Here is a 22540-nt window from a genome sequence, read left to right on the forward strand (position 1 = left end):
AGAATGTCAAGACTTGATACTTAACCATATATTTCTTCATCAAAGATAGGAGAAAAGACAATAGAGAGCAATACTAGAAGGTTAGCATGTCTGGGCACTAGTCATGATAACGTATTTAATTAGTATCACAAAAAATAATGAGAAATCCAAAACATGGAGTAGAGCACATGGGTTATCGCCATCACCACTTTAGATTTATCCGTTTGAAATTCTCGCAGCCAATCCACATTCACTCATAATTTGTGGCTTCGCACAACACAGCACAATATTCTCCTCTCTTCTTCACTTCAATATATAGTTACCTACCTTTCCCGCCAGATTTGAATTGTGAATGGAGCGATTTTATTCTTCTCAACGAGAGAGCCTTCTTTTAGGGTACAATAATGACTATATTAATTCTCTGATTCCGAGGTCGTCGTCCAGCGATTCGAACTCGGAGGTTGATTTCACCGACGTGTTTGGGGGGCCGCCGCGGCGGTCTTCGGTGAACGAAGCGCGGCAGACTGTGGGTGAATTGAGTGAAGAGGAAGGGGAAAGAGGTTGGTGCAGGTGGCCGCCGGAGCGGGAAAAACCGGTGTTTGGGGAGGATAGTGGAAACCGGAGGCGGCATCCCACAAACAAGAACAGTGACTTCTTCGATGATATATTCGGAGGAGAGGCATCAGGGAGCGTGTGTTCCACGCCAAAGAAGCGCGTTGGGGACGCTTTCGCGTTGTCTCGAGTGTCCAGCCCTCTGCCTCTGCCTCCTGCGGCTGATCCCGTTGTTGGCTCTCTCCCTGCAACCTTCAGGTTTTCTTCCTACCCACCTAACTACTTAGCATTAGGGTGACTGCTTCAATTTTTAAAAACAAAAAATAAATGTTGTACAATAAAACATGAAATTCTTTTCATTTTTAATATATATACACATTAAGCTATACCTTTTCAGATATCAAAATACTTTTTATTATTTTATTAAAATTAGTATCTGTTCCGGCAATTTTATATAACTTTTTAAATGTTCTTGAAATCATTAAAGACTTGAGATTTTATAAAATTGGTTTTACTTAAAATTCATTTTAAAGTTATTTATATTTACATGTTTTATTTTACAAGAAACTTAATAGTAAAGTTTAGTATAATATTTACATATCAAAATAATGTAACATTTGACATGTTTGTAACCTTTAGTAATATCTTATGAATAGTCGTTTTCCGATATTGATAGTTAAGAAAATCTAACATTTATGAACATATATATTAATTATTTTTTTAAAGAATATATTAATTAGCTTTTAATATTTTTATTTAGTTTCTTAAAAAGTAATTTTCATCTAGTAAACAAAATTCAACATATTATGTTGTATGAACTTATTCATTTTTTGACATATAAATAAAATATACTATTAAATAAACATTTGACATTTTTGTTAAATTAAAAGTTATATCAATTATTTAAGAAATGTTATATTTTTTAAAATATATTTATTACATATGCATTTAAGGTTTTGTTATTTGGTTTACTTAAGAAGTAGTGGAGTCCACACTTAGCTAAAAAAAGTCATTATGTGAATGTCTTTGTAATAAGAAAATATCATTCTTAAACTATGATATACCCAAAATTATTCTAAGAGTATGTTTGGAGTTACAAAGAAAGATGAAAGAAAGTTTAGATTGACAAAATGATAATGAAGTGTAACAAAAATTAATGAAACATATTTCATTTTATTATATTATTTTCGGTTAAAATTAAGTTGTTTAAGATTCGAATTCTAACAGGTCATTCGATATGAAATAAATTATATTAAAAAAAAAATATTCATCTTATATGTGTTCACGGTACGCAACTAGTATTAGTTATTGCTTTCAGCGGGATTCATTTCCTATGAATATTATGATTAGCAAAAAATATATTATGTTAGATTAATTAAGTTTTTAGTCTCTTAACTTTTTCATATTCTAATTTTTAGTTCCTCAAATCTTATTTGACAACTCTAGTCTTTTATTAATTTTCGATAAATATTTTTAGTCTCTTAATTTTTTTTTCCTAATTTTAGTCTTTTATATATTTCTATTGTTCATATATATATATATATATAAAATGAGAGACTAAAAATAAATAAAAATGAGAAAATTAGTAGTCTTATTGGAATGTGAAGGGATTTAAATTTAACTTTCAGAAGAATAAAAAAAATTAAATTAGATAACATAATACAGTATAAATAAAAATGAGAAAAAAGTGTGCAAGAGAAGCTTTTCATGAGAATCTGACACCCCAAGGAACTTTCTATAAATTAACTCACACGTGTATAGATATATTATATTGTATCATATCTATTAGATAGATATAGACATTTCATATACGCATCTACATATGGACACCCACGAATTGGGTCTGATATAAACATCATTGAAAATAAGAACCTACATTAGAAATAAAATGCGCACAGTTGAAAAGTCTAAATATAAACATTAACACCAATGAGAAAGTTGATAAATATGTTACTTGTTCTGTCCAAATAAATAAATACGTTACTTGTTTGACGAACTAATCGAATTATTACAACTGAAAAATTTAAATATAAACTTTAGGGTACCGATGGGAAAGTTGATAAATATGTTCCTTGTTTGATGAACTAATCAAATTATTTCAAACTCAAACATGATTGGAACATTAAATTATTTACTATACGATTGACTTTTTAGTTACACAACATATTATGGTTCCTTTTTCCTTACTAATAATCACTTCTTATCTTATACTTTCCTTTTCTAACTTCCCAGTAAGATGGGAAATTCATGATTTAGTTGCCCGGAATTTCAAAGCAATTCATTAATGACTTGTTCATCTTCAATTTGTCATTGATTCTTACTCCTACCACTTTCAACTGACCAGCCTTCCTGCCAAATTGACAAATGGAGTGGACCTTCCAACATTTGGTTCCTCCACTAGGAATAGGAACCTCAGCAACATCAACGATGGTATTGTTGCTTCAAATGGATTAAAGCCTTATCGACAAAGTCTTCTATCACAGGAGTTTTCAAACTCCAGCACATCTGATAAAGCCGACAAAGGAAGCATTATGAAACAAAACATATCTATTAGTGAAGGTTCGCCTGGTGCTAGTAATGGCCAGTTTCATTTCTCAATTTACAAATGGGCAAGTAAAGGGGTGCCAATGGTGATGCCTCTTAGGACAGAGAGAAACTCAAGGAACAAAGATAAGGCTAAACTTGAGAGATGCTCAAGTGCTAAGGAATGGATAGTCAGTGAAATTACCACTCAAAATCCTATAGAATATAATGGTTCCCCTTTGATGAATAATAGAAAACAAGATGTGCCAACTACTTCCACACCCACTGAAAATGGATCAGATTCAAATCAGATTGTAGAACAAATAGTTTCTGCCAAAACTCAATCAGATAAATCAAGCAGTCCTCAAACTATTACTAAAGATGTTCCTACAAGTTCTATCTCGCATGACGCTAGAGAAGTAGAATCAAGTACTCGTTCTACAGGTGAGATAGGCTTCTCTGGAAAAACTGAGGCAGCAAAGGAAACTCAGAAGCGTGAGCCCAAACCATTACAATTTCTGTTCAAAGAAAGTGATAAGAAACAAGGTGAAGCCATGTTAAGCATTTCATTCTCTCTCTCTCCCTCCCTCCATCTCTCTAAATTATATATATGTATGTTTACACACATTACTACCTTACCGGTTACCAGCCTGTGATACTGTCCTTCATTTCATATGTCAGATAATGATGAGACGATTACAAGGGAGAGAGAAGAAAACAGGATGAAAAGCTCAAAAAAGTTGTCTGCTGTTTTCGATGTTACCGTGAATCCAATTAAACAAGAAGAAAAGACAGTTCCCTTGAGGGATGTGGGACGTAGCAAAGCCATTTCCCAGGGTTCGGTAAGCTTAGGTGAGAATATGGGGAAAGGCCTAGTGAAAGGAAAGGTCAAGGAATTCGCTCGAATTTTCAACCAAGAAGCTGTAACAAAACCCAAATTTGACTCCAACTCTCGATCTCAGGGTTCTACATACAAGAAGAGAGAGGCTTTAAGGGCAAAGAATGAAGTAAGTGTTGTCACAGCTTTAGAAGATGACTACAAGAGAAAATTCACTTTGTTAAAAGGACATGGATAGTTTGAATATGCTTTAGTGATAAATCGCATGTACAATTCTAGTTTCACAACAGTAAAGGTGTTTAAGATTTTTTTCAATTCTCCCAGGTGGAAGGTGGTCCAGAACAATCCAAGAAGTATAACTCTGCCACAGAGACCACAAACATCTCTGCTAACATTTTGTCTCATGAAGAAGATATATCAGAACCAGGTACAGCTTAGTTATCCAAATCCCAATATTCCTTCAGTTGAGAATTGACTTTCTTGGGAAGTGGTCAAATTATGAATATGCTCTTCTTTATTCGTAGCATGGTGACAAGAATATGGCACACTTACAGAGATTATGTATGTGCTCTTCATCTAACTATAGGAAAATATAATTACATGGCAAGCAGTATGCAGCAGATTTTATTTGAAATTCTTATGTAGTCATTTATTATTTCCTTAATGTTTTTTCTCTCTTAATTATCTCTTAAATCAATCCTCGAGAAAGTTTTCTTTACTGTATGCTCTACATCCAAGATGTGGATGGATTTCATTTTGATACGCTGCAAGGAAAACTGTTCATACTTTATACAATCAATGAATAATTACGGTGCCAATTATTTAAAAAAGCTATTAGAATCTTTTCAATGCAAGTGAAAAAACTTATTTATTATACAAGTGTGGCACTTGCTTATTTATTGATAGTGTTAAAATGAAATTTACAGTTACCAATCTTTGATCAACTTTTAAACTCTGTAGATATGATTTGGCTGAGCATTGATGATTAAATTATGTGATGGAACTACTTGATTTTGTTGGCAGAAATTCCTGATATATCATTTACTGTTATTGGAGATAAAGACGAGTCCTTCCATGGGAGTTTCATGGTATAACATTAATAAGTTAAATAAGTTCCTTTCGTAAGTATTAACTTTTTTGCCTTTTTGTGCCTTGTGTTGATAAGCTCCTATATTGGGTTTTGCAGATACAAGTATTAGCCCAAGATGAAGATGAGGTCTTACAAAACCAAGAAAATCAAGAAATCCAGGTAATTTGCTACTTACCTAGATTTGTTTGTTTCAAGGTTATAGAAGAACAAAAATATTGAGTATATATATCTCTGTATACAATGTAGACGATTGACAACAAGATAAAACAATGGTCTAAAGGGAAGGAAGGAAACATACGCTCCCTGCTATCGACATTACAATATGTAAGAAAAAATAAAATTGTTCTTTACTCCTTGCTATTCTTATCCCACTTTTATTGAAAATTTGTTTTCTTCTTCTTGTTTGTGAAATAAGATAAAGCATTTTATTTTGACTTTAAATCATAGCTAGAGGTTAATGCTTTTAAAGTCCATTGATGGGACTAGAGAGTCTAATAATCCCCCCATTTGGATGGTATACTCTAAGAGGGGACATTGGATGGAAAAATCTGATCATGGGACAATTATGTAGGATGCCTATGTATTTTATTGTGAAGAATGGTCATGTAATAATTATGTATTTAATTTTGTAGGATAGTTATTTACTTATTTAGCACTTAATGAGTCTAATTATGCAGGATAGTTCTGTAGCAGTTATGCATTCCAAGTATATGATCAAAGTAGGGATTATGGGTGTATTAGGCAGCTTGGACAAAGTGCATTCTCTTTGAGAGTTTCTCAACTCTGGGATAACATTCCTGCTCTAGTTTCCGTAAACTGTGTTTAATCATATTAAACATCAATTTTAGTTGGTAATTCATCATCCATGGTTCCATGCTAATTACTAACTCTTCATAAAGGTACTTTGGCCGGAGTGTGGATGGAAGTATGTGCCTCTTGTTGATATAATCGAAGGGAACGCAGTGAAAAGATCTTATCAAAGAGCTTTACTCTGTCTGCATCCAGATAAGTTGCAGCAAAAGGGTGCTTCTTCAGACCAAAAATATATTGCAGAAAAAGTTTTTGATATTTTACAGGTAACATCTTTGTGGTAATTGATTAGCATTACAAAATTCTATCTCTTTCAGGATCTATGTTTACATTCCTTAAAATTGGTCACACATTCCATTGCATCACGTTCTTCTATTTTGAACTTGAGACAGGCAGACATTTTTGGAATTTTTTGAAGCAGGAACAATGACATTTGTGGTGAATTTTGTGAAGCCATTCTAACCGAGGACCAGCCCAAACAATTTTAGCTGTTTTTTTCCTGGTTTAGCCAGATTTTTTACTAGTTTTTGGTCCAATTTTAAAATCCTTGACAAGGGCCATAAAATAATCAATAAACAATGCATTTGTATTTGAATTTTGATTTTATAACTAAGCCATTGCTTTGTTGGGTTACAAGTGTGAGGTGAAGTCTCACATCCGGTAGAAGTGGAAAGGTTGAGCACCATATAAGTGAGGAGAAGACCCATAAACACGAGCTTTAAAGTTTTGGGTTAGAGTGTTGTGTCAAGTCTCTTATGTGGTAGCTCCTGATCCACAGGTGTACTCCTCGAACCTCCCCAACAATTAGTATCAGAGCCGGAGGTGAAGTCCCACTTCGGATAGAGCTGGAAAGCTAACCAACCAACTAAGTGTTCTAACAAATTCAGGATGCAATTGATTTGGATCATTCTAAGTTACTTCGTACCAACTTAGCCACTGAAAATCTAGATTTATGTTCTGTTTCCGGTCTTCTTTTAAAGCACTTATTTTGAAGTGCAGAGATAAAAGCTACTAACTAAAATGCTTTCTATTCCATTTCTAACCATCAAATCGTATTATGTTCTCAAAATGAGGCAAGCACACTTTTACAAAACACAAAATTATACTGAATTATTAAGATGGTTGTGCACTGCGGAAGCCTTACTCATGCTAATGATTTTTTAACTGATCATACGCGCACTGCAGTCAATTCTTAGGAAGCTATTTAAATGTAGGAAATGATTAACATGCCTTATCATCTTTGTTTTACAAAAATCGAATTACTATGTCCATATTTTACAATGCAGGAGGCATGGACTCAATTCAATTTGCTCGGTGCACTCTAATTTTGTCAATAATACCATTATTGAGTAGCTGGCAGATATTTTTTTAAAAAAACAAACCTTGTGGGAAGCTGCCCTTCATAGACTTTCAATAAGGTGATAGATCTTGTTCTTATCAGAAGTGCAAGTAGTACTTCATATAGTTGTCGCTAATTTCATTGTAATTGTAATGTAATATAAGTGGTTGGGTCCGCAACTATTTAATTTTCTTGTCTGGTATGCGCCAGTATTTTTTTCCCTCAACACGATAGAATATTTTTTCTTACCTCTCTCTATATATAGATGTATAAACAAAAGCTACAGAACATTTATAAAAAATCACTTTTATGTTTCATAGAGAATTCTTCTCAACATTAATTTCCCTAATTCTGCTGCAAGAAGCTGCTTTGATACTTTTGGCTTCTCTTCAAATTTAGCCAATCTTAAATGGACACGTCTATTATGTGATGGCCATTACCTCTGCTGTATCCTCAGTCCATGGTTAAGAATATGCATTATTTTGTTAGAAGGATTGTTTATGACGATGAAACATGTCATTATTTAATCAATAGGAATAGGCAATTTATTATTTCAGATAAATATTTATCGTGCGCGTTAGGAATATTGTTTATGACGATGGCCATAGGCGTGGCTTTTTCTATCTCGGTAAATAAATATTGAAACAAATAATTATTAGAAAATCGTGCTTGATTTACATATAATTTTGGTACCATTGAACGAATTGTTAAAGTGATATACTATTTGATAAGGTGTCGTATCAAGTATCTTTTTATGAGAGCTTAAAGAATCAAGCTTCAATTACAAATAGTAGTCAGACTTCACTCTTACATAATTGTATAAGTTCATTAAAAATAGATGTTCACTCTTATATGCTATAACTACTTTTAAACGTTTGAAATTTATCTATTGTTAAGTACTTGCATTCACTCTAGGAAAGTATTTTCGCCATTGAACCCAAAACTTGATGTTACTAGTGTGAGTTAGGTTTTCATCATTGACGATTAATTTAATATGGGTTCGACTCTCATCTCTAATGATGTTTTACACATTACATCCCTTGTCAACCATTTTACCAGAGAATTTGCAAGATTTTTTTATTTTAGGAAGACTACAGATATTACTCTATTCATAATTAGATCCTTCATATAGTTAATGTTTAAGTCCAATGTACTTGAACTTAACATTAAGATCGAAATAGGAGTATAAAAGAATCTCAAGTAACTTTATAAAGCAGGTGCATAAAGCATGTTAATTAGTTAGCCAAACAACTAAAATAACAAACTTATAAATAAATAATCTAGAAAATAAAAGTATCAAAAACTTCGCAAACAATACAAATTGAACATCTCTCACCAAAGGCAACAAATCAACAACGATCCAAACCTAATCTACCTTCCTCCATTACATGCACCTTTTCTCGAACGTATAATCTTTAGTATCGTCTTATTTACAATTGTCTTCTTGGTGATTGCCCCAATTATTCAATAGATATATTATCCTCAACACTGTTTTAGACTCCATTTAAAGTCTTTCCATGAGGGGAAAACTTTGTTAATAATTAAAAGATACAATCATATGCTTTCATATAGATGCATATTGTGTTTATTTGTAGATATTAAGAATATATTTATTTTCACATTTATTTCATCAAAGTTCTCTATTAACGAATCATCTTATAATTATAAAAACAATTAATAAGAAATTTCTTACTTGTCTCCCATTCACTTGATTTTGAAAGTACCATTTTTATTTGCTCCAATAATATTTTCAAGTTACTTAACTTCAAGAATTAACGAAAACAACTGCATTAAAATTGCAGCTTTGTCCGGATTAAGTTCATAGCTGTTACAGAATTGCACTCTGGATGTCAGTGTCCATTGTTAGACGGTTTGATATTTTCCCTTTTAAGGAGTGTTATTGTTCGACTTGTTCTACCTAATGCAACAAACATTGAAGAATAACATGAATCGGAAATCATACATTGTAACACCCTATATTTGAAGTGGATCCTATTGATCCTACAAATTGACCAAAAATATAGATACATTTAGCCTCTGCTCAGAAATTCGTTGATGCTCTAGAGGCAGTTATCAGATAAATACATGTTCTGCACAGAATTTTCTATATTATTTTCCTTTTCTTTCCTGATAAATAATGGAACCATACAAAGAATATACAGACCACGAATCCGAAGAATTAGCATTGGGAAAACAAACCTGCAGGAAAACGAAAGAGAAGGTTCAGATCTAAGGTTACATGGCCTTTCTCAAATGAGTTGGGTCATTTATCACAATCAAAACGTGAACGAAGAACAGTTAAACTTATAGATCTTGAATTGTGTGCCTCAAATTGAGTTCACCAGCAATTAAAACATTATTGGTCACGTTATTTACAAGAAAATTACACAAGTACCATTCAGATGTTTAGGTGAATGTATACTATTTAGCTATACCCTTCACACAAGCTGTCCATTCATAAACAGATACTAAGTTTGAAACTAAAACTCGACTGGAACTACATTTCATTTGAGACGGGGGCCATGAAATTATCATTCGTCTTTCTGATGCAAAACACTAGGCATGCTATTATTACCATTGAGAGCAGCGTGATATATTCGTTTTTCAGCTAACCCAATATCAGAAAGTATCAAATTACCCTGCGAGCAGAACACAAAATAAACCAGCATCAACAGCAGTTACACAATAACAAAAATGCCAATGCCCTTTGCTACAAATGGTATAACATGGAGGTAAATACCTTAGGCTATAGAGGTATGCAATCAAAATTAAGAACGCAAATTAAGACGGTTTTGATTCACATGTGTTGTGTCTACACTGCTGAATAACTTTCCAGTTAAAGGAAGTGTTCGAGAGAAAGTGTGTAATGTGTCACTAACACCCATTTATACTACCAATCCAAGCACAAGTGTATGGGACAACTTAGTACAAGCCCACTAAAATCACGATCAAATTAACATCACAAGACTCCTAAAACACCAAGTCCTAATATTCTAAAATTTTCTCCAAAAAATATTTAAAATCCACAGTTGAATTGATAGTTTGCCACATGCATATCATGCTAAAAAAATTAATACAATATATTTTTTACTCCAATGAAACATTACAAAAATTAATTTACAATATACTTTTCAAATAAAAGAAAATGCCAACAATTAAATCGTGTAGTAACTTTTCCTCAAAATTTTGAATGCAGAAAGAAGCAATAAATGGGTTACCCCAAAAAACAAGTTCTTTAAAGAATTATTGAGTGGTGTAACTGTAAATTCTTATGCAGTACCAATTTATACACACGAGTAAAGACTGCCTCCAGCTATAGAATAGGTGAACACCTATATCCTTCTTAATTATTTAATTAACCGTACAGTAGCAAAACATTGAATTTTTTCTCAGAGAAAACCGTATAAATACCTCAGTAGCCATCAACCTTCTAACATTATTAGCATATAGTTTGGGATCATTCATCTCCTGCTGTGAGGGATGGTAAACAGGTACTCGGATCACCTCCATATAATTCACAAACTGACACAGGAGAAATATTACATGGCGCACCTGCCAACATAAATGTAAACTTAAATAAATAATAAAAACAAATGTTGCTAAGAAAGATGAAAATTTCTACAATTTAAATTACAAAAAAAGATCAAGGAAATAAATTTTATTAGCTCATTAATGATTAATAGCAGAAACAATTTGCTTCTCCAGATGGCCAGCACAGCATCCTTTGAAGCACAAATGATGGTCTTCATTCTAAAATGAACAACAACTTTTTAAACTTTGGACGGGTGGAAAGCAAATGTTTTTTTAGCTTACTCGCCCAAAAAAACTGCACTACCAACTTACAAGTATGAAACCAGTGAGTATAAAGAGCTCCGCTAGCTTTCTTACAACTTCAGACATGAAACCAAATTCCAATTCAGAACAACATTGAAGAAACTACTAACTATTCACACCTAAGGTACAACTCTAGGTTCAAAATATAACAGTTACCAGGATAGAGAAGCTTAGATATTGAGTATAAGATTAACTTTTATAATCAGAATTCAGCGAAAAACAGGAAACTTTATTACTATTAAACTACTCACCCCAGATATGGAATCCCAGGCGGGGCTAAATCTCTGGTAATGATATCTTAAAATCACAGGAAGTACTGGTGCCTTTGCCAAAAAACCACCAGTCTTGAATGGAAGGAGGAACTCTCCATTTGTGGTTGTTCCTTCTGTAGAATGAATACCCAATATCATTAAAATGAGTGATTATAAGAACATTGATATACATGAACAACTTAAATACTCCAAATCACACGATAATTAAATGATAGATATAATAAGTGAAAACTGAAAACCATGAAATTTTATTGACTATAATATGACCATAGTTAGTGCCATCATGTGCAACAATTAATTCACATATTATCAGCAGAATAAATTAATAAAGATGAAGAAGTTAAAGCTAGAGTCATATTTGAAGATAAAGAAATATGAGAGGTGAGGCCACTAAGAAATGAACATATATATAATCTTAGGTTAAAAAGGGATTTTTTTAAAGAGAAGAAAGTGAATCAAAAACATAAATTTCTGCCTGTGGATGAGAACATGGATGCAGTATTCATTTAATAAATAGGATAAAGGTAAAAAAATGCAGCAACATTAATCATCAAATTAATTTTACAAAAATCCAAGTTGCAAATAAAAGTAGAAAATTCTACATCAGTCATTTATATGCTGCTAGTATACAAAATCAATACATTTCTCTTAACACAATCGAGAACAGAGAGGTGAGGCCAGGTAATTTTTGTTTGAAAATTCATAAAACTGCCAACTAACTATAGTTTCCTCTTATTAAGATTAAATTAAAGATTTTATACATTGAAGACTACAGGATACCAAACCCTACTTAAGGCATATATGATATATATTAGTGTAGATCCAATTTGAGAGCACAACTCTAATTTAATTTTGTTAAAGGGGAGAGAGAGAGAGAGAGAGAGAGGATGATAACCTGGAAATAACATCATTAATGGAGCAGACTCATTCTGATGAGCTTCTTGAATTCTGTCAGTGACAACAGCTGCAGGAAGAAAGTTCACACGTTAACTTCACTAGAGATTTTATCGATGATTATGTCCCAGAGCAAAGATAGGATAAGATTAAATCTAGCCACCAGTTCAAAATATAATTTAATATTAAACATGGAATTAAAATCCTAGTTTGACTAACTAATATGCACGAATATGCATAACGGGACAACTGTTGGGGTACCTCTATACAATGACAAATAGCACGAGTATATTTAAAAGCCAAAAGGGAAATTCAAATACTACAAATGAAATTAATTCAGATTAAAAAAAATGAAGATTACTCACCGTTGGTTCATTGTCAATGCAAAGAATTTGGAATGTTAATCAAACATGTGATGCCACCGAACAGACTGAATGAAAATTCCTATGGTAAGTCAACTTCCTGAACTACCAACAATGATTGGGCACTCTCATTTTACAAATGGTATATAGAATTTTAGACAGTGTTGTCAATGGCAGATGGCAGAATATTGCAGAAGGCCAAAATTCTGCCATAGAAACATGCCACTGCGGCCTATAGCGCCCACATGGCAGGCCTCCCATCAAAATTAGCCTATGGCAGTTGGCAAAAAATCGGCCACGCCATTCCACCATGGCACCACCATTTGACAACAATGGTTTTAGATCAGATCATCTAATTTATGCCTTACAATCAAACGATCAGGAGGTACAACTATTGCATAGAAAAATTAAAAATTCAAGATGCAAAAAACTTAATGCAATGCTGTTAAAAATATGAAGAGAAGAAACACACAATGCACAGGTCGAGGAATGAAACAAGGGTACTTTATTTGAATTGCAAACAATCTCATAATTATTATAAAGTTTTCATACACCAATATATATGCACCTGAAACACCCTTGAAGTCCGATGACTTTGATTCCCGCTGAACATACACACAACCAAGGCACTTGCTGTCACAACAAACACACCAAAATATATAAGCACTTGATTCTAAATAATCCCTTATATTGAAAAGAGCATAACCTTTCATCATTTAAAGAAGCCAACAGACCTGATGAGACCAATGAGCGGAAGTTTAGCCACTGATCTCTTCATCAATGAAATCCAAGATTTGAAACAAAAATGTCAGTAACAAAGCATATGTACAAGATGCATTCATAGACATAGAGCAAAAATTTGTCACGTCACAAACCTTAGCAACAAAACTTGGGAATGAGGACGACATGTGATACAAAATATCCAAGTATGACACATGATTAGATATTATTACGCTAGGTCTCCCCAACTCTTCAGGCTGACTCCGGTCTTCCTTCACGAATTGAAGTAGACAAAAGAAAAGAGGAAGAACTAAAATCAAATGCCAATACATAATTTATTGCAAAATATAATCAAATAAGATGCTTGGAAATTTGTTATCTAATAGCAGTAGCTAATAATAATTGCTAAAATACTTCTCAACAGTACTTTCAAATATGAAAAGGTAAAGAGAGGCATTGCCTCTCACTAAATATACTAGCTAACCATATACAAAAAACATTAAAAAAGGAATGAAGGAAGAAGAAAAAAAACATTTTTTCGGTTCCAATGGGACAGAATTAATATAACTTTTTAACTGAAATGAGAAATACAATTCATGACTAAATGATATTTTCTAGTTATAACAGCTACACTTTCACTTTTTTTAGTAAACACGTATAATGAAAAGCTAAACTTCAGGTGATGGATGCACATTGAATCCGAAAACAAATTGAATAACTGGAAAGTGAGAAGAAAAAGACAAAGCAAATTAAGTGAGACCTGAGAGGCAGAGTTGGATTCGGGGATCCAATAAAAGCCGAAAATGAAGAGCATGACTCTGGAGAGGGCGCGTCCACACGAAACAATGACGGTTCTCCTCAACCCACTCATATGAGCGTAATCTTCCTGTTCCTCCTCGCCGGTCGGAGCAGAGAAGAGAGTGCAAACCCTACAAATTAAGTAATAGAAGAGCAATATGGTGACGGCGAGAACGACTCGAATGGGGAGGAGAGTGACCAACGCGAAGCCGAGCAAGAGCTTCTCCTTCGCCGGCAACTCGCCGCGTCCCATGGTGCCGTACACGTCGCGGCGGACGTACGCGGCGAACTTCTTCTCCATCTCGGCGATGCTGTCGGAGGAGGCCGGAGGCTCCGGCTTCAGCAGAGGACGGTCGTCGCAAACGCTGTTGGCGTTGCCGTTGCAGTTGGGTGGCTTCGAATTGAGGTCTTTGAGTTCGGACTCCATACTTGATCGATGGATTATTAATACGATTGATTGATTAATTAGTCATTAGATTTGAGATTTCCTTTCCAAATGTAGAATTAGGGTTTTAGGGAGGGAAATGCAGAGACAGAGATAAGGAAGGAACAGGATGATTGATTTGCTTATGCGGATCTCAACAGAACTACTCACGCCACCGAGCCTTTTTCTTTTTTTCAAACAAATATACAAATATGGTGGGATTTTGAATAAATTCATTAAGTATGTCGTCTTCTTTTTTCAACAAATCAAAAATATACTAGTAAAAGATAAAAACTATACACCAAAACAAATTACCTCTTAAAAATACTTAAGACTAAAATTAAGATAATTATCTACTAGATTAGTAATTAGAATACAACTTTGATATTATTCTTCTCAAATCCCACTCTCTCACTTTAATATCTTCAATACTTTTTCTTTTGTTTAATGTGCATTTCACCTATAAAATTTATCTTTCAATCATTTCAAATTATTATTATTCTTTATTTAAATGCTTAATATTCTTAACTGCTTGTATCTTTTGATCTATTTTTAATTTCTAAATTGACTTTTAATATAAAAAATTAAAATTTTAATTATTTATTAGAAAATTAAAGCTTAATTTTATTTATTTATTATGAAGATTAATTATAAAATATTATATGCATCTTTTTTTATTTAATAAATTTCAGACGTGATTTTATAATTGAAAAAGAATATGTTAGATGTTTTTAATGGGGAATTTAATCAATTTTGTATGTATCAAGTGAATCTGGATTTATTAGGAAGTAGACTCGCAGTCGGATACGCACAAGGAATCAAACAAAAATTAACCTTACACGTGTCTAAGTAACATACAAAAAGCCGTACATATGATAACGACAATCCGTAGCTGCATGTATCCAATTTTACATTATTAATTATTTTAACATTATCAATCTTACAAAAATGTATTATGTGTATAGATTAATTATTTTAACATTATAAAATATAAGGAGATATTGTAAAACTACTATTTTAACTTATATATTGCAGAGAGTAAATATTTATTTTATACAATTAAAACTTATAATTTATAATAAATAATTTTTAAAATATACAAATTATATTATAATAAAAATTTCATATTAAGTAAAAAAAACATATAAAATATATTTAAATTTATAATATATAATTTATGTTGTGATATATTGTTAATTTTAATCATTCAGGAAAAAATATTATTATTAATTATTGATAATATTTTCAATCATGGTTATGATCATTTTGTTTTCAAACATCACTTAGGCTCAATAATTTCTCTCCATAAAAAAAATAAAAATTATGACCCAAAATGAAAAAAAAAAAAAACATTGTTTTAAACAAACTTTAAAGTGTATTTTTGCATTGTAGAATTACTAGGGCTAAAATGGGTTAGGCTTGTATAAGGAAAGCGCAGGCCCGGCCCATAGGTGAATGGACAATGGTGGTGGTGAGTGGTGGCATAACCGTTGGATAAAGAGTACCGAACGCCTTTGGATTCTTTTTCTTAACGGTAAGCATCCTCATCTCACCACACCCAATTCCCTTTAACGTTACCGAACAAGAGTGACTGTGACCTTTCGCCTCCCCACTCTCTTCTCTTATAATCACAATCTCCAAAACTCTCAATTTCAAATCAAATAAATAAATACCAACAATGCCCGTAGCCACGAAGCTTCGACCGGCTCCGCAACCGCGAGCTATCTTGAAACCTGCCGGAAATAGAGTAACCGTTTCCGAAGAACCCAAACCGAAGAAGGAGAACAACGTGAAGACTCCACAGCGTCCCCCGCAAATTCCCAACACCGTTTTGCAAAGCAACGTGTCTTTGAACAGCATGTGTTCCTCTGATTCATGTTCATCAACAACCAAAAACGCAACTGTGGCTGGTAGGAGAAACGTGAAGCGTAACGGGTTTAAGCCTGTAAGAGTTGTGCCAGATGCCGCCGATGTAGCAACCATATCGCCGCCTCTTAAGAGATGTGAATGGATCACTCCAAATTCTGGTAAGCGTGCCTCAGACTCAGAGAACCTTCATTTTTATCCTCAATAAATGACAATCCGTAGCTGCATGTATCCAATTTTACATTATAGTAACGTACTCTTTTTTGTTTGATTTTCTAATTTAATCGGTCGAATATATTAATGTTTGGGTCAGAGATTTTGTCACTAAAAATTTAATTCGTCGTTATGTAAGTTTTCTAAAAAAATTTCCGTCGAATTAATGTTTTAATTTATTATCAAATTAATCTTTATAAGTTGTCTAGTATCCTTCTTAATTATGAGGAGTTAGAGTGGTGATAAAAGGAGTTGATCGAAACAATTCGGCGACAAAGAAAAATTATTTTGTAATATATTTTTTTTTTTTATGAGTAACTTAGTTACACATCTTTTGATAACTGTAATTACAATGAAAAAAAATCGAAGAATCAATTTAGTGATATTTGTTAAAGACTAATATGATTATGAAATTGAGGATTGTATCTAATAATTAATTTAGAAGTTACCTTAATTTAATTACTTGTCATTTTAAATATAAAATCCTTTTGTTAGTATCGGTCCCTTCAGAATCAATAAGTAATTAAAAATAAAAAACATTTAGTACCTTAAGATATGTATGTAAAACATAAAAACATGTTACTTTTTCTTTTTTTTAATTTTGTATTTGTCTTTAGTTTTTTTTTTTTTGTAGAGGTATTTGTCTTTAGTTTAATTTTAAGTAAAAGTATAGTATTTTTCAAATTAAAGTTATCCAATGACTTAATTTTTTATGCAAAACTTTATATGGCAATTATTTTTGAAACAAAACAAATAGTATCATCTATTATCGATATTTAATGGATCTGTATATATATTTATTATGATGGTAAATGTTTGACGAGTGATGCCATACTCATGAAGAAACTGGATTGCATACCAAGTGTCTTCTTCGTTTCTCATGTTATTTATGGTCGAAAATGAGTTTTGTTTTGTAGTTAGTATAGGCCATTTATTTACAATGTGCCAAAAATAATATTTTAAAAGTTCAAACAAACTTTATTTCTTCTTCTATGCGTATAAACTGGATTAAAGTAATGGCCAAGGTTTGGAATTATGAATGATAATAATCATAATGGTAATAGTCATAGTGCTTCATCTTCTACACGTAGCATCATCATAAATTATGTCTTGAGCCATATATAATAATTGATAGAGCATGGCCTGCTATGACAACTATTGGTTAAGTATGGACATTGAGTTACATTATGACTTATGGTGTTGTTTCTTAAAGTGCATGTTGTCTTCGGCTTTATAGCTCTTACAACACCTTAATGAAGGCGGTGGAAAATGGGTCACATTCTTTTGCTATACTAGCTTTCCATGCATGTGCTTCTGCATAGCTAAAAAAATCTAAGGCAAATTTCCCCCCAACGGAGTTACGTAGAAAGGCCTCCGAGAGTATATAATTCAATTTTGCTTATCCTCTTTACCTCTTTAATTTAAAAAGTTAGCTTTGGATTTTGGTGTTTGTATACTTTTGTGATTTGTGATAGTTCTAAATTTCCAATATTGTAGTAGGGGATTGGGAACTTCGTTTTTGGGAACTTAATATGGGGTTGGGAACTTCAATTCATTTTTGGCAAAGAATGCTCCCGCTTAAATTTAACTAGAGTCTGCATATTATTACTCTACCCCAATGATAATAGGATTACCTCATCAATAAATGTAATTTCATTCTTACAGACCCGTTTTACACTGCTTTCCATGATGAAGAATGGGGTGTTCCAGTTGATGATGATAGAAAGCTATTTGAGCTTCTAGTCTTTTCACAAGCATTGGCAGAACACCGTTGGCCAGCAATTCTTAAACAGAGAGACATATTCAGGCATGCATATATGTCTATCTCTAAATCAACCAATTTTTTAAACCATGAGACTCTACGTGAATACGTATCATCTGACTCTTGTTATTTGGCATGATCTGTCACAGGAAGCTTTTTGAAAATTTTGAACCGTCATCAGTTGCTCAGTTTACTGATAAGAAATTGCTGACACTGAAGATAAACGGCAACTCATTGTTATCAGAACCAAAGATCCGTGCCATTGTGGAAAATGCTAAACAATTACCTAAGGTAAATTAATGCTGCTTTTAAAACAAATATATTAGAATTTCAATGCATCCTAAAATCACATGGTCATTGATTTATTCTTTTACAGGTTCAGCAGGAGTTTGGTTCATTCAGCAATTACTGCTGGAGATTTGTTAACCACAAACCAATAAGAAATGAATTCAGATATGGACGTCAAGTACCCGTGAAGACTCCAAAAGCAGAAGTGATTAGCAAGGACATGATGCGCAGAGGTTTCCAATGTGTGGGACCAACTGTTGTTTATTCGTTCATGCAAGTAGCAGGGCTCGTTAATGACCACCTATTAACATGCTTCAGGTACCACGAATGCAAAGTGACAACCAAAACAGAATTTAAAACTGAGTTTAAGGAGAACAATGACTGAAGGTCGTTTAATTGGAGGAGAATAATGTGTTGTGCTGTATGCTATAATTTTATTCTTTCTTAATCTGTTTGTATGTCACCTAACCTAACCAGGAAATGATAGGCCTCATCTTGTTATTGGTGTTTCCACGTGAAGGTGCATGTTTCTTTTAATACCCTTACCTAATAAGTTGCATGTTCTAATCTGTTTCGGTGTTCTGTAATAAATTTCCAACTTAGTCTTGCCACCCTGTACAATTGATAATGCATTGCTTCTATGCCCCACTGTGTTTCATGTTCTTCAAGATTTTTGGAAGACTGTTCTCGTAATTAAGCTCATAATCTATTCGATAAAAACGGAGTACAGTTAGAAACACCATTCTGAAGGGGGCTTTCTGCATTAGTGCCATTTTCTAGGGCAACTTTCTAGCTTCTCTGCACTCACTTCACAGACCGACATCATGATTGGAAATAAATTATTTTGAGAAAATATATTTTATTTTTCAAAAAAACTCATACAGAAAAAAATTTTAATTGATAATTTTTAATCTCCGACATACTAGTAAGTACGAAATCCAGGAGGTGGTTAATGGTTAACTGTCTCAGTTCTATTTAAAATTTTATTCAGAAGTTGGGCTTTCTGACAGACTAAAATCAGATTAGAATTGTTCTTGCAACTAGTAAGACACGGTACACATGTAACTGTATCTCTGTTGGCCATTTATATACACCAGGTTCACTTCCCCGCTTTTGGATAGAAAGGAAAGTGGGAGAAGAAAAGCATCAACGAAAAGAGTTATTATTTATCTAAAAAAACACAGTTGATGAAAGGAAATAAAAATAAAAAATAACAATTCTTTTTTTATTTGTTTATATGTTTAAAATCCTTTAAAATAGAAAGAAAAATAATAGGTTAAAAAGAGTGAATAAAAGAAGAGTTTTGAACGATTTTGGACATAACTGTAAACATAAAATGCCCATGACATCTGATACTTCTCGATTCCAATAACAAGTTTGAGGTGGTTACACACGAGCTGCTACTTGCGGCAAGAGAGCTGAACCATTTACTAATAACAGTTACTTGAGTTTCAACATCCCAAATTGAATGAACAATTGTGTTTTGTGGGGTCTCAATCTGGCATAAGCCTAAGCAGGCGTCTTCCCACTTCCAAGTGTGAGTTCCAAATCATCCAACCCCACTTCATGAATCCTCTCCCCAACCCAGGGCTTCACCTGCATCGCAAATTCGGGCTCCGAAATTCTCATCTCTTGGATTCCGTTACCAGACAGATTGAGGTTGTGCTTGTGCTGCTGACTCACAACTGGTTTGATAAAGTTCATGGTGGGAGAGATAGGCACAGCAGAAACAGAAGGTGCAAATGCTTGGAAGTTCAGCCACTGACCAGACTCAACAGTGGAGGTATCAGACTCATCACACTCCGGGATAGTGGGTGGGGCATAAAGGTGGCGGTGTGTGGGGCTAGCCGGTGCTGAAGCCGCGAAGAAAGGGTGGTGGCTGTGGTTGAAGGATGATGCCATAGAGGCTTTGGCAATGGAATCCCATGTGGGAATTGGCTTGGGGTTTCGCGAAGTTGGCGAGGACAGAGGCGGGGTAACAGGGGCGCTGTTTGATATCCTCAAAGGAGGGAGAGACGAGGGAAACGCATGCCGAATGTAAGGAATCAGGTTTGAAGGGTTGTTTGCATCCAAACGAGACGGGCTCGGGAAAGACGAGGAGGAAGGGCTCACTTGATATGAAGGAATTGGACTTGGAAATGACGAAGAAAGAGGACTCGGATTTTGCGATGAGAAAGGAGTGTTTCTGGTGGAGGTGCCTACACCATCACCAGGAAGTGGTGCCCTGCATCCCTATATTCCACAAACAATCATCACACCCCAAACCAAATTAGTACATTTCTTGGTTACAATTAGTAGATACATACAGTATATCATACTCCAGATATGCCAAATTGCTAATTTTGTTCAACTACACCAAGTTTTGCAAAATTGAGTTCGGTTGAAATTAATTCTAGTTCAAGTCGATTTTGGATCAATGTAGTTTATGTTTGGACGTTTTTATCGTAAAAATAGTAAAGTTTGGTATAAAGTTTTTGATGCAACGAAAAAAAATATCAAACATTGCTACTAAAGTCAAAATCAATTCTTCAGTGTGTGAAACAAAATACTAAAACACATAAAAATATACTTAAAATCAAGTTACTAATTCATATATAAACGTGATCCTGAATAATTAAGTGTGAATCCAAACACACACATCATTGATAGAGGAAAATTTCCTTACCAGGTTCCGGTGTTGCCTAATTCGACTAGAAAAATGCTATTTCACAGAGAGGAGACAGGGAAATGGGAATGAATAAATAGAACAAATTAATGAGGCATTATGCAAGATTTGAATCGAACAGTGAAGAATAGCTGCAAATCGGAAAAAAGAGATCTCCATGAGCATTGAGCTCGTTGAAAGAAGAAAGAAGAAGGTACCTTGCGATAGGTGGTTCCGTCTTCTTCGACGGTCCAACCAGCTTCGGCGCAGAGAGCCTTCAAGACCTCATTGTTGTCGCAGTGTTTGGGCAAATTGTAGTTCCCTTGCGCCCTAAGGCCGGAGTATATCTTGGCTGCAATGGCTCTCCTTCTCCTCTCTCTCCTCCGGTTGTTCTCTCTCTCCCTCCACGAAGGTTTCCTCCGATGCGTCGCCGCCGACGTTGCTCCGTCCGAAGTCATTCTCACTTCCGCCACGGCGTCGCACCTGATTTAAAACCCACACAAGTTAGTAACGACCCCTCACGAGGAATGTGCTGCTTCTACTTGTTTCTTTTTCTTCTACTTCACTTCTCTCCCTGTTTATTAAGTTTAACAGCAGATCAAGCTAGTCTGAGGGTTATTATAGAGTGCGCGAACCCTCACCGAATCTCCTGAGGGCGATGCGTCATCAGCACCGTTAAAGGATCAACGGGCGTGATTGATGAGGGAGACGAGATAAAGGCAGGGTGGGATTTGCCTCGCGGAGGCCTTGCATAACATGTGCACTGCCTTCTGATCACCTAATTATTAGTGGGGTGTGGGACCCACGCAACGGCTCGGCTTGATTCTCCTTAAACTCTTTCTTATGTCTGTGTTATTGGTGCAAGCCATTTGATGTGATTAATTTTCGTCCAAATATCTCATTAGTTATTTCAGTGGAATTTTCATTTTTAAAATCACTTTTTTTTTTATATTTACAAGATTTGAACTTGAATGAAGTTTTACTAAATATCCAATGACTTTGGGAGTTGGCTTAAACTGATTTGAGGCGTTTTGCAAAGTGAGTGATGATGGATGATGGCATGATGCATGCAGCCTCGAAAATCGATGGGGGAATATGCCAAAACGCTTTTTTGCCTTTGCCTGTTGTTTGTTTGGAGCCTTTTTCTTTTTCCAGTTTCTCTTTAACGGGTCAAACATTTAACACTTGAGGCTCCAAACACACCCATAAATAAACAGATAGTAGACCAGGTCTCACGTTCTATTAATTTCATGCTACATGGCATTATGGTGTGAAGACCCGACCCGGGTTCCGCGTGAACGAGTTTGGCACAGGCATGAATATAACGATGTG

The 22540-nt window shown here is 34.2% G+C and overlaps 4 protein-coding genes across 14 annotated transcripts; 2 read left to right on the forward strand and 2 right to left on the reverse strand.

The window, feature by feature from the left end:
- On the forward strand, positions 1-7379 carry LOC100820241 (J domain-containing protein required for chloroplast accumulation response 1). Of its 10 annotated transcripts, none has more exons than XM_006581153.4 (10): positions 1-789; positions 2876-3600; positions 3736-4061; positions 4217-4319; positions 4916-4980; positions 5079-5141; positions 5229-5306; positions 5665-5793; positions 5882-6058; positions 7079-7379. In XM_006581153.4, exons 1-10 carry the CDS (start codon positions 332-334, stop codon positions 7115-7117), a joined length of 2163 nt encoding a protein of 720 aa, XP_006581216.1. In that variant the 5' UTR covers positions 1-331; the 3' UTR covers positions 7118-7379. The 10 variants fall into 10 exon arrangements, with proteins under 10 accessions (XP_006581216.1, XP_014632712.1, XP_014632711.1 ...); XM_014777226.3 differs by lacking the exon at positions 7079-7379 and adding an exon at positions 6430-6709; XM_014777225.3 differs by lacking the exon at positions 7079-7379 and adding an exon at positions 6571-6709.
- Positions 7380-9072: 1693 nt separating this feature from the next.
- Positions 9073-14662, reverse strand: LOC100775331 (lysophospholipid acyltransferase LPEAT1). 2 transcript variants are annotated; one of them, XM_003527652.5, is made up of 9 exons: positions 13974-14662; positions 13369-13485; positions 13228-13265; positions 13062-13126; positions 12133-12201; positions 11217-11350; positions 10543-10683; positions 9707-9770; positions 9073-9330 (listed from the first exon to the last, which is right to left on the reverse strand). In XM_003527652.5, exons 1-9 carry the CDS (start codon positions 14436-14438, stop codon positions 9311-9313), a joined length of 1113 nt encoding a protein of 370 aa, XP_003527700.1. In that variant the 5' UTR covers positions 14439-14662; the 3' UTR covers positions 9073-9310. The 2 variants fall into 2 exon arrangements, with proteins under 2 accessions (XP_003527700.1, XP_006581219.1); XM_006581156.4 differs by having other exon boundaries at positions 9073-9770.
- Positions 14663-15914: 1252 nt separating this feature from the next.
- LOC100306457 (methyladenine glycosylase domain-containing protein) lies at positions 15915-19210 on the forward strand. Its single transcript, NM_001248405.2, has 4 exons — positions 15915-16462; positions 18180-18321; positions 18426-18567; positions 18653-19210. Exons 1-4 carry the CDS (start codon positions 16114-16116, stop codon positions 18947-18949), a joined length of 930 nt encoding a protein of 309 aa, NP_001235334.2. The 5' UTR covers positions 15915-16113; the 3' UTR covers positions 18950-19210.
- A 691-nt stretch (positions 19211-19901) lies between these two features.
- BZL3 (protein BRASSINAZOLE-RESISTANT 1-like) lies at positions 19902-21803 on the reverse strand. Its single transcript, XM_003528134.5, has 2 exons — positions 21427-21803; positions 19902-20796 (listed from the first exon to the last, which is right to left on the reverse strand). The coding sequence occupies exons 1-2, from the start codon at positions 21664-21666 to the stop codon at positions 20074-20076; spliced, it is 963 nt and encodes a 320-aa protein (XP_003528182.1). The 5' UTR covers positions 21667-21803; the 3' UTR covers positions 19902-20073.
- Positions 21804-22540: the final 737 nt, after the last annotated feature.

Source organism: Glycine max, chromosome 6 (genome assembly GCF_000004515.6).
Source record: "Glycine max cultivar Williams 82 chromosome 6, Glycine_max_v4.0, whole genome shotgun sequence".
Classification (NCBI taxonomy): Eukaryota; Viridiplantae; Streptophyta; class Magnoliopsida; order Fabales; family Fabaceae; genus Glycine; species Glycine max.

What these genes read in the sequence shown, in the direction of transcription:
- LOC100820241 (XM_006581153.4), top strand. Translation starts at nt 332, where the DNA reads ATGGAGCGATTTTATTCTTCTCAACGAGAGAGCCTTCTTTTAGGGTAC. An exon ending in TGCTATCGACATTACAATAT is followed by an intron (nt 5,307 to 5,664) that starts GTAAGAAAAAAT and finishes TATGCAGGATAG; the next exon opens with TTCTGTAGCAGTTATGCATT. An exon ending in ACATTCCTGCTCTAGTTTCC is followed by an intron (nt 5,794 to 5,881) that starts GTAAACTGTGTT and finishes CTCTTCATAAAG; the next exon opens with GTACTTTGGCCGGAGTGTGG.
- LOC100775331 (XM_006581156.4), bottom strand. Translation starts at nt 14,438, where the DNA reads ATGGAGTCCGAACTCAAAGACCTCAATTCGAAGCCACCCAACTGCAAC. An exon ending in CCGCTCATTGGTCTCATCAG is followed by an intron (nt 13,127 to 13,227) that starts GTCTGTTGGCTT and finishes TTGTTGTGACAG; the next exon opens with CAAGTGCCTTGGTTGTGTGT. An exon ending in CCTGGGATTCCATATCTGGG is followed by an intron (nt 10,684 to 11,216) that starts GTGAGTAGTTTA and finishes TTATGTTGGCAG; the next exon opens with GTGCGCCATGTAATATTTCT.
- LOC100306457 (NM_001248405.2), top strand. Translation starts at nt 16,114, where the DNA reads ATGCCCGTAGCCACGAAGCTTCGACCGGCTCCGCAACCGCGAGCTATC. An exon ending in ATGGATCACTCCAAATTCTG is followed by an intron (nt 16,463 to 18,179) that starts GTAAGCGTGCCT and finishes TCATTCTTACAG; the next exon opens with ACCCGTTTTACACTGCTTTC. An exon ending in ATGCTAAACAATTACCTAAG is followed by an intron (nt 18,568 to 18,652) that starts GTAAATTAATGC and finishes ATTCTTTTACAG; the next exon opens with GTTCAGCAGGAGTTTGGTTC.
- BZL3 (XM_003528134.5), bottom strand. Translation starts at nt 21,666, where the DNA reads ATGACTTCGGACGGAGCAACGTCGGCGGCGACGCATCGGAGGAAACCT. An exon ending in ACGGAACCACCTATCGCAAG is followed by an intron (nt 20,797 to 21,426) that starts GTACCTTCTTCT and finishes TGTGGAATATAG; the next exon opens with GGATGCAGGGCACCACTTCC.